Below are 12118 nucleotides of genomic sequence, written 5' to 3'. Positions count from 1 at the left end.
AAAAGAGTTGAAAAAGCAATGTTTGATCCATTAACCCAAAGTTTCCACAAAACTGAAATTTTTCAAATGGTCTCTTAATTTTTCCAAAGCTGTATATTAAACACTTTTGTTCAGCACAACACTTAAACACAGACACACTGGTCTTCCAGTTCTTTTCATAATTCCAACCAAGACCGTTGAAGAAGCAGGCAAGATTTTATCTCTGGAACAGAAGGAACTGTGCTTGAGTTTACAGTCCCTTGAGGGATCCGGAGGGAACGCTGCTGTCCTGAGGCAAAATGTGGGGTGATGCATGTTGAAGAGAAACACAGAGCAACAAGGCACAGTTCTTTTGCTGTCGAGCCCTTACGTGTCTTATGGCGCAGTAAAATCGTGTGGCGATCCGGATGGTTTGTAGCTTTTGGCTCATGCGTGATTTGGACGGAGCCTCTTCAGGTGGACGTGGCTGCAGGGAGAAGGAAGGTCAGATGCAGGCAGCTTCACAAGTCACGTGGAGATGAGAGACCAGAACTTTCTAGATAAACTCTGTAACACTTCATTACATTTTTAAGGGGTAGTTCACGCAAAAATGAAAACAAACAAACCATTTACTCACCCTCAAGACATTTTCTTTCTTTCTGTTGAACACAAAAGATCATATTTTAAAGAATTTTGGAAAGTGGTAGCCATCAACATCCATAGAAAATAAATTCATATGAAAGTCAATATTTGGACATCTGGTTTGGGCAAAAACAAGATAGCAGCGTGATAACTTTAGCTCCCGACAATGAGATTAAAGCGAAGAGTAATTACTCGACAGTGCAATTATTAGTTGCTAGGAAGAAGTTGATGGCTATGACAAAAGAGAGACAAAACGAGATTAAAGGTAAGAAAATGACACATAACATGGAAAACATTCATTCATTCATTCATTCATTCATTCATTTTCCTTTGGCTTAGTGCCTTATTTTTTAGGGGTTGCCACAGCGAAATGAACCGCCAACTATTCTGGCATATGGTTTACTCAGCGGATGCCCTTCCACCCGCAACCCAGTACTGGTAAACACCCATATACTCTCGCATCCACACACTCACTCATTCAATATGGACAATTTTGTTTAACCAATTCACCTATTGCACATGTGAACATGGGGAGAACATGCACATGCTTACTCCACGCATTAATGGCAACTGGCCCAGCCAGGACTCGAACCAGCAACCTTCCACATGGAAAACAGCAATCCGCTAACATAGAGAGTGCCAGGAAGATATTGAGGCTGATCTGAACACAAAATTCAAAGAAATAAAGAGTTTTGTAGAGATAACAAGAAACAATTCCAAGAGCTTAAAGAGGACAACAACAAACCTAATAGGAGACTTGACGAAATGGAGGAGCGGATAACAGCAATGGAGGAGCGAATGTAAACTACAGGGGATGTGATCACGGAGACTATCAAACTGCTCGGTCAACTCGAAGCCAAACTAATTGATCAATAAAGTCAATACCAATGTTTTTATCAAAAGACTCTAAATAGATTAATGTGCAAAACTGCAATGTCACATAAAACATTTGCAAATAAAGCAGTTTCCAACCTTTGAGTCAAAGAGAACAAAGTCGTCACTTCCTGATAAACTTGCGCTAAATATCGAAAAGAAAAATGGAATTTGCTGCGATAAGAGAAGTCACCAAGGGCCATTTTTCTTATAAAATCAATTACTTTTGCTTCAGAGGATGAAATGCAATGAATTTTGGGAGCACAAAACGTTTAATAACAAACTACTTTGATGATGGACTTTGGCTGAGGGGTTTTTGAGTTACCAAAAACAACATTTCAGATGTTTTACAATGTGGCCTGTCTGCTGGTTTGGCTATTAATGCTATTCCATTGAGCCAATTTTTGTTATCATGATCTGTTAAAGGGGTGGTCTACTATGATATCATATTTCAAACTTTAGATCATGTGTAATGTAGCTTTGTGAACATAAATAATATCTCTGAATGTAATACACTCAAAGTTACATGCAAAGGGAGACATAGGGCCTTTTCATACACCCGGCGCAATGTGGCGCAATGCGTAACGCAATAGTTGTTTGCTAGTTTCAGCTTGGCGCAAAAGTCGTTTTGACGTTTTGCACAACGCTGTTTAAATAGCAAATGCATTTGCGCTCATATGTGCGCCCATAGGCGTTCTAATCTAAAAGAGGAGGCGTGTTGAGGCGCATTGCTGGTGCATTGCTATTTTGAGAAACTATAAAAGTCTGTTCTATAGACCAGAACAAAGCCGGTCTATCGTCCAGCGCAGAGCGCGTTAGTTGTGCGCCTCGCTTACACACTGCTTAATACACACAAGATGTAGAGCAATACGCAAATATCTTTACATATGAAAAAGAATTAAAATATTAAGGATATATAGGATATAATAAGGATATATATATATATATATATATATATATATATATATATATATATATATATATATATATATATATATAGGATATAAATATAAAGGATTAAAATATTACAAAATATATTATTTTCTAGCCTACATAAATATAAAAATCATACTTTCATGCCTTCATCTCGGGGAGCTTTTTCAGTTTATTCATAACAATTTGCTTTTGTATAGTGTTATTATTATTAGTAGTATTATTTATTATATGCATATTAATATTTATTTTATTAAAAACAAGCTTAGATTTGCCCACCTGTCAGGTTTTAGACCATATGTGGCACAGCATGTGTATTAGGATATAACTCAGGTTTTTGAACACACTTCGCTATTATTGTTCATTTATTAGTTTGCTGGAAATTAGAACTGAATTTAGAAATAGTTTTGAAACAAATATTCAAAACAAACAAACGAAATTAATTATTTATAGGCTAATTGATGTCTGTGCGTACAAGTTTTCCCTATCCACGAGAGCGAAAGAGAAAGTTAATAACGAGGAGGCTTATCTCTCATTCTCGTGCTGTAGATACTCTGTTTAACTCTGTTTATAATCTGTTTTCTTGCTAGTGAAATGCTCAGTTTTTTCACTTACACTTACTTTACGTGATGTAAATAGCAAATGCTACGGCGCGACGCAACTGACTCTTAAAGGGAATGGGAGATGAGACTCTGATTGGTTTATTCTCAAAACACACCTATAACTCATTAAGAGAATAAGCTCAACCCTTTTAGACCATGCGCCACTGTGCAAAGCGTATTTTTCTGTCCTTATATTAGCAAAGTGGATTCTGACACGCTCTTAATGCGTTTGCGCCCTGCGCTTAGCAGTTTGCGCATGGATCGCCAACATAGAGCGATTTTGTAGAGGGACTACAAAAAATACATCCAGGCTAGTGAGATCACAAATGCTTCAGGTTACATGCATTCACAACAGCAAAGTGGCGTGGCCGGAGGCGCTGTAATGTTATAGCCAAATGCTGTTTCCCAGCTTGTTCTCTTTCTGTATTTAGGCCTCCAAAGGACATGACACAAAGAGAGAAGCGCTTACAGTTTAACTTTAATTATGTTCCAGAGAATTATAAAAATATATATAGCTAGCATTTGACAAAGGACAGCTTCCAGAATCTCTCCCAGTGCTGGATACAGTTAAAAACTCCTCAAAGAAGGAGCAGCTCCAACCATAATAGACGAAGCTGTAGATTGTGAGCCACAACCTGTAAGTATTTTTATTTGTTAAAATTGATCTATTACATGCACAGTTTCAGGCGTTTAACGGTATGTTGTAGCGAGGACGTAAACAAGGATGTAAACAATGGGAAATGCTGTTACGGCTAACAGCTACTCTGACTGACAGTATATACACAGCACATAAGAATGTGCTTATAGGGGCATGATGCTCTTACTGGTCATGTGAAGCCGATCTGCAAATCAAAGCACATTATGTTATGTTTGCATCTTATAAACACAATCAAGCCTTAAAAATACACTCTGGACCACCCCTTTAAAACACCTTTTTTGATGCGCATGTTGGAATTTATTCAGTAAATCTGTAACCATCGTAGTTTATGAGCATGGAGTGTATCCATCGTAGTTTATGAGCATTTTCAAAATGTCAACAGCATTTCCATTAAGCATATTTTTATGCAATATTGCAAAATGCGCACAAAACTAGGTGGATGGAAACAGCTAATGGCTACTGCTTTCGAACATTCAAAACTCCTTCCTTTGTGTTCAACAGAATACAGAAATTAAAACAAGTTTGGAGAAAGTGTATGCAGAGTAAATGATGACAGAAGTTTTATTTTTTGCGTGAACTAACCCTTTAAGAAAGCACAATGGAGGAATTAAAAAAAGATGGAAATATCCCACAAAACATGCATCAGAAGAATCACACAAAATGTACAGAATGATTTGAAGTTGATTGATAACATGGCTGTTGTACAGCAAACAAGCAAAGACACAAAAAAATGATGTTTAGGAAATCACAATTTATGAAATACAGCAATGGCAATACATATGGTCTGTATATGACACATAATTACAAATATACACCAGTTCATATTTGCCCAAGAGTATCATATACAGCTGTATACTGTAATCACATATAACATTTAAATGAAGGAGAAGTAGATCAAAGAAAAAAAAATCCTCATGCCAGCAAGATTAACATGCATGTAGAAAAAAAGTATATACATGCAAATCATTCACATGCTCTCTGTATGTACACAGATATGAGAAGAACACAAGAACATGTTTGCTGCATGTGAGAAAATACTGTACACAAGATAATTAGCCCTTTAATAGTGCACACAATGTTTATATATATACACACAACTGTTCAAAAGTTTAGGGCTGGTAAGATTTTTTAATGTTTTTTTTTAATATTTGGACATTATTTATTTGATAAAAAATAAAAAAGTCAAATATTTTCTTATTTTAATAGAAGTTTCTATGTCTTGAGTTTCACATGATTCTTCAGAAAACTGTCTAATATGATGATTTGTTGGTCAAGAAATATGTTTATTACAAATGTTGTGCTGCTTAATATTCACATAATCTATTTTTTCAGGATTCTTTGATTAATAGTATGCTCTTGTAAAAATTGTATTTATTTGGAATTGAAAACTTTCATAATATGATATAAATATGGTGCATTATTTCTTAATAAAAGTATTTAAAAAACAAAAATCACACTGAGCTCAAACCTTTGAACAGAAGTGCCATTTTCACAGTGCGTCAAAAGATTAATTCAATGTAATATGATCTGTAATCCACCAGTCAAACGAGAGTCTCTGAAAACAAGTAGTCAACGTCTGATGTATTATTTACAATGGCTCCTGTTACCATCTCTTTGCCTTCAGAGATCAGTGCACTTAAATTACAATGTAAAACAATAGAGAATCACAATAAAAGGTACTTAGGCTCACATTAATACAAAATAGTAATTATTTTCAGTTAAGCAAACTGAAACCATTGGACTACAAAGTGCACTTTCCCACACTCTGAAGCAAAATAAATCAAGCAAACACTCAATAGAAAAGAAGCACTCTTTTTCCTCAAGAACCGAGAAGTAGAAGATGGGATTTTTCACACAGGAGAAAATTATTATGGGTGTTTATTAATACACAAGACACATGAGAAGGTAGATGATGTTCTAATGTTTTTTGTATACATAATTTCCAAAGTCAGACATGCAATACATCAAACATGCAAAGGCTGATCTATGAACATATTTAATAGAAATGAAGTGATGAAAATGTTTTAAGCATGTCTTTTTTAAACCTTTTTTGAATATTCTAACTTGACATTGTACATATGATTAAAACAAATGTTAAACTGTACCTTTTCTTTGTCACTAGCTTCTCTTGCCACTGTAGATCCCTAAAAAAGGCCAAACAAGTCATTAATCAAACCATTAATTATCCACCATTAATAATGTGTCATTTCCTTGTACTTATTACACTGTAAAAATGTTGGGCTCCACACTATCGATTTGTGCTTAACAACATGAAATAATTAAGTTTAATTATGAGGGGTTTTTTTGTGCAAATTTAAGTGGATTGAACATTAAACAATGAAGTTGTCCCCAAAAAACCTCAAGAATTGTGTTGTTTCATCTTATTATAAGTAGTTTAAATAGGTAGGTCAAAATCTGTATTAAGTTTCTGTAATATGAAATAATACTTTATAATGATATTTTCAGGGGTACTTGTTTTTTTGTTTGTTTGTTTTTTGCTTTTAAGTTTACCTTTTTTTATTGGCGATTCTAAATCAGAGAGTTCTTACAAGTGAGGAAAGAAAAAACATAAAACATTAATTTCACAATATTGAAGAAAAAATATTGGGTGGTTATTAAACACATCCCTTACTCTCTGAACCATAATCAGAGGAAAATAAAGAAAGTAAACAACAACAACAACATACAAAACAATTATAAAAATAAATAAATAAATAAATAAATAATAATAATAAATTAACAAATGACACCCAAGTAAGCCATTACTGTTAAATGTTAGATATTAGACTATTTCTTTTCCTAATACACTCCTGGACTTTTTATGATTCAAAAGCAAGAAAAAAGACAGACGCAGACAAGGTTAGATATAAGATGGGTTATCAGGGGTCACCAAACCTGTTACTAGAGGGCCGGTGTCCTGCAGATTTTAGCTCCAACCCTAATCAAATACACCTGAACAAGCTAATCAAGGTCTTAGGGATCAGGGGCGTTGCGAGACATAAAGCTTTACTGGGGCACGCACCCCCTTCCCCCATCTCCCCCACACTATATATATATATATATATATATATATATAAATATATATATATATTTTTTTTAAATAAAAGTATTCTTATTATTGTACAACTATTATTCTAAATAATCTTAAATGTAACTGGAAAACAATGTTAAGACAACTGGAGTGATGCTAAGATCATTTAAGAAATCTTTTGCATAAATATTAATTTCATTTGAATGAAAATCTATAGACAATTCATTAAAATACAAAAAAAGATGTGTTATAGAATTATCTGACACATGAAAGAGAATTAATGTTAGGTTTATTAAGTCTTACCTCCCTGACTCGTCATCCCTCCTTTTTGCTTCATACAAAAAAATCTATCAGGAGGCATGCTTAGTAAGATCACCATCATATTGTTTAAGCTTTAGTTTAGTCGACTTAGCAGCGACAAGTAGCCTGCTTTTTTTGGCGCGCATGTTAACTTCCGGGACTCGCAGCGCGTGCGAGAGGCACGCTGGTTCTCTGCGCACACGCAGAGATGCATCAGTTTGCTTTTTGATTGCACTGCTTTCACTAGCGTTGGTTCCGTTGCACATAGAGAATAACGTCTTTATTTCGGAATTACCTCTCTTAATAAATACACTTGCGTATGAGGTAAATCATATCTCAAAGCATTTACTGGGGCACTGGAGATTTTTACTGGGGCACGTGCACCAGTAAATTGGGTCTAGCGGCGCCCCTGCTAGGGATACTTGAAACATCCAGGCAGGCGTGTTGAGGCAAGTTGGAGTTAAACCCTGCAGGGACACCGGCCCTCCAGGACCGAGATTGGTGACCCCTGGGTTACATAAAAAAAGTTCGTTTTAAAAATACAACAGAAAAGGTTGCCAAGCTGTATAGAAATCTTCCGATTTGCCATTAATTCTAGATCTTACTTTCTCTATTTGAATAAACTGCAACAGGTCATACATCCAATGAAAGTAGTTGGGTGGAGAAGGGTTTTTTCCGGGATACTTGTTGATGTAACATTTGATTTATTAAATAGATCCGATTCATAAGAATCATTTTCTCATTAATCGGACATCACTACTATTTTTTATAACATCTGAAGAACACACCAGAGAGAACTACTGTAGGATGGATGTTGGGGTTTTTAGTAAATAATAACTGGAAGCTATCATTTATCATCAACAGAGTTGAAATATAACGTGTAACACAATCACAATAACAATATCAAAAACGATTCACTGACTTGATTTGTACTGAACACTATACAAATCCCTCACCTTTAAGTCATATTTTTTGTAAACAGGCAGGCGGTGGCTGAAAACATTGCGAGTGACGATCATGTAGGTCTCGTCTCCGTCCACTGTGAGGCGGTACATGCCCAGAAACTGAGGGAGCAGCGTGTTTCCATGGCACTCCACTATATACTGCAGGGAGCAAATATAATAAAATCATTCACCTCACAGCTTGAAAGGCTCGCTGTAGGCTTACTTTAATCCTCAGAATGTCCTCAAAAACATAGTTTTATTGTTTCTTTAAACTGAATTCATACTGTATGTTCAACAACTTCACATTAATGAATGTTAATAAAAAATATAAAGATTGGAGATGAAAAATAAGTATATATTAGGGCTGCACGATATATCATTTGAGCATCGGTATCACAATGTGTACGTCCGCAATGTCATATCGCAAGACATGCAATGTTGAGTTAGATGACCAGAATCCACAAGTAAAAACACATGAGATTTGTGGAGACACTGCAGAATTGAATCAAAAAAAAAAAAATGAGTGTTTCTCATCTGCATGTCTTTTTTTTGGCCTGTGACTGTGTGAGCATTTGAAGAGAGATTTAAGCATTTTAGTAGCACTTAAAGAAGGTAATTGTATTAAATTATTTATTTGATGAAGACTATACAGTGCAATTTTACATTAGATTTTTCAATTTCATCATGGCAGAGATAAAATAAATCAGTTATTAGAAATGAGTTATTAAAACTATTATGCTTAGAAATGTGTTGGAAAAATCTCTATCTTACACAGAAATTGGGGAAAAAATAAACAGGTTGGCTAATGATTCAGGGGGCTAATAATTCTGACTTCAACTGTATATATGTAAATATTGATGACAAAGTTAAATTTAAACAGGGCCGTGCACAGGGGGGTGGCCCGGTGGCTAGAGCCACTGCCCCTTTGCCCTCATTGGCTGAGGTGCCCCTCTTGCTCAATCGCCCGCTCTTCACTTTGCGATCGCGTTGAGCACCTGCCCCTGTAAGGTTCTGTGCACGGGCCTGAATTTAACGATAAAATAGAAATCTGAGAATAACCAGTATTAACCTCATTGTATTGAATGCAGCTTAATTTTTTTCCTTTTAATTTATAATTCATGATTAATCAAATAAAAGTCAAAATATAAAAAAAAAAAAAAAAAAATATATATATATATATATATATATATATATATATATATATATATATATATATATATATATATATATATATATAAAATATATATTATATTTTACAAAGCAATATGAAAACAACATAACTATTACTCAAAGTTATAAAAGATACTTGTATAAAGAAATTGTGATAAGTACTTTTCCAGCCCACAGGAGACCCTCAAGCTCACAAAACTAAAACAAATTATTATAATATACTGAAATAAATATGTTGTCTAATCTCAGTCAAGAACGCTGCTAATAATAGCCTACATCAAGTGCAACAAATCTGCTATACCAAACACAATGAACCTACTTTAAAATTGCTAATATTTTAGGTTAAGTGACTTCAAATGTCATATTATATCATATCTCCTTCATTCACTGCACTCTTAACTGTTACTGTCATCACAGTAGTAAGTTTCACAGAAGGAAATGTATGGTTTTCTTAATGAAAACGAATATTTCTACCTTGTCAGGTTTGAGCCTGTTTCTGTTCACGTCAATGACATTTGCAATAGCACTATATAAGGTCTCCTCAACTTTATAACTGAATCTGTTAGTGTTAAAAATGAAAGCCGATTTCTGTCTACCTGGTGGTACTTCTTCAGGATGTTGTGCATCTCGGCCACGTCCTCGCTGGTGATGATCTTGATGACATACCTCTTGTTGTATGAAGTGTGGAATCGAGCTCCACTGCGGCCCTGAGCGTCACTGGGAATTGGGGCCCTGCGAGTCAGAGAGTTCTGCCACGAGAGGAAAGAACAGTGAAGGACTTTACACTGCCAAACCTGCACTAAACAGCCCCAGTGAAATAGTGAAAAGCCACTGGCACTTCTCCTAGACTGCAGTCTGCTGTGAGCCTGTACAGTCTGGCCTCTTCCTTTATTGAACCTCATCGCAAACTGAAACACGTTGGCACATTTTGCTCATTTGGATGGCAAAGCGTCCTGTCTTGCTTTTCAACAGCAACAGAAAAAAAATGAGCCAGAACATTTTGCAGTTCAAAAAGACAGGAGTCAACGAGTTTGCTTTACAACGGCATTTTTTCCTACCAGCAACAGCGCCTGAACTGAGATGCCATCTTCTGTAGAGCTGCCAAAAATGCAAGTCTTTGTGGTTTACTGGAATAGGCACACTTTTGTGTTGCTGTTGTGCTGTTGCTGTGGGTTTCGTTTTCGTGATATCCAGACATGTTACAAATTGAGTAAGATTCAATCAAATGGTCAAGATTTTATACGACCTGACAATGAAAATCCCCTGTAAAGTGACTGTATGTAAGCTTTTTTTGTATTAAAGATGCCATAGAGTGCATTGCTGTTGCAATCTGTTCAATTATTCTCTGATATCTTCACAGTATTGAAGACAAAATTATTACAGTTGAAGTCAGAATTATTAGCCCCCCTTAATTATTAGCCCCCTGTTTATTTTTTCCCCAATTTCTGTTTAACGGAGAGAAGATTTTTTCAACACATTTCTAAACATAATATTTTTAATAACTCATCTCTAATAACTGATTTATTTTATCTTTGCCATGATGACAGTAAATAATATTTGACTAGATATTTTTCAAGACACTTCTATACAGCTTAAAGTGACATTTAAAGGGTTAACTTGGTTTATTAGGTTAACTAGGCAGGTTAGGGTAATTAGGCAAGTTATTGTATAACGATGGTTTGTTTTGTAGACTATTGAAAAAATATAAAGCGTAAAGGGGCTAATAATTTTGACCATAAAATGATGTTTAAAAAATTTAAAACTGCTTTTATTCTAGCCAAAATAAAACAAATAAAACTTTCTACAGAGGAAATAATATTTTCAGACATACTGTGAAAATTTTCTTGCTCTGTTAAACATCAATTGAGAAATATTTAAAAAAGAAAAAAAAATGTAAAGGGGGGCTAATAATTCTGACTTCAACTGTATATATGACTTAGGTGAGGTCATTTAGAACCACAGCAATTACCCCTAGACAGAAAAGCTCACTTTTGGCAATATGAAACGGTCATAAATATTAATGGGCTCTGCTCTGATGCTCAAGCAGCTCATGTCAGTACCTGACCCTCAGGCATACACAGAATGATGTAGCAAAATAATCATACTTGAGCTGTCGAAATATATTTTGTTACATTACAATATCTTCAACTGAAGTGGTAGAGAGGTTTATTTTAGTGTCAGTTATTGAGTTAAATGAAAGTTATCTCTTATTAAAGTTATCACAATGCTCAATTGATACTAATGAACCCAAAGTGTGCCAAGAAAATATCCCCCACACCAATACACCACCACCCCTAGCCTGAACCACTGATACAAGGCAGGGATGAATCCATGCTTTCATGTTGTTGATGCCAAATTTTGAATGCCGGAGCAGAAATCGAGACTCATCAGACCAAACAACGTTTTTCCAATCTTCTGTTGTCCAATTTTGGTGAGCCTGTGCGAATTGTAGCCTTAGTTTCTTGTTCTTAGCTGACAGAAGTGGCACCCGGTATGGTCTTCAGCTGCTGTAGCCCATCCGCCTCAAGGTTCGACATGTTGTGCGTTCAGAGATGGTCTTTTGGTTATTTGAGTTACTGTTGCCTTTCTATCAGCTTGAATCAGTCTGGCCATTCTCCTCTGAAGGCATCGAGAAGGCACAGAACTGCTGCTCACTGGATATTTTCTCTTTTTCGGACCATTCACTGTAAACCCTAGAGATGGTTGTGCTTGAAAATCCCAGTAGATCAGCAGCTTCTGAAATACTCAGACCAGCCTGCCTGGTACCAACAACCATGCCAAATTCACTTAAATCACCTTTCTTCCCTATCCTGATGCTCGGATTGAACTGCAGAGGATCGTCTTGACCATGTCTACATGCCTAAATTTGCATTACCGAGTAGTTGGACAGGTGTACCTAATAAAGTGGCCTATAAGTGTATATTTAGAGCTGAACATTGCGGTTTTAATGTATATGAAAACAGAGGCAGGAATTAATATTAACCTCTGCATAAACAGATGAGTTTTT

The 12118-nt window shown here is 35.6% G+C and overlaps 1 protein-coding gene across 2 annotated transcripts in view; it reads right to left on the bottom strand.

Annotated features, from left to right (window-relative positions):
- Positions 1-12118, bottom strand: part of pip4k2ab (phosphatidylinositol-5-phosphate 4-kinase, type II, alpha b) — a 56991-nt gene that overhangs the window by 16314 nt on the left and 28559 nt on the right. The window contains exons 4-7 of one of the 2 annotated variants that reach the window (XM_056474596.1): positions 9708-9860; positions 7954-8100; positions 5772-5810; positions 350-445 (exon numbers count right to left, since the gene is read on the bottom strand). In XM_056474596.1, the coding sequence (XP_056330571.1) occupies positions 350-445; positions 5772-5810; positions 7954-8100; positions 9708-9860 (435 nt within the window). The remainder of the gene's footprint in view (positions 1-349; positions 446-5771; positions 5811-7953; positions 8101-9707; positions 9861-12118) is intronic. The other variant, XM_056474597.1, reaches the window with a different exon arrangement.

Source organism: Danio aesculapii, chromosome 2 (assembly GCF_903798145.1).
Source record: "Danio aesculapii chromosome 2, fDanAes4.1, whole genome shotgun sequence".
Classification (NCBI taxonomy): domain Eukaryota; kingdom Metazoa; phylum Chordata; class Actinopteri; order Cypriniformes; family Danionidae; genus Danio; species Danio aesculapii.
This window is presented reverse-complemented; position numbering and strand designations above follow the sequence as displayed.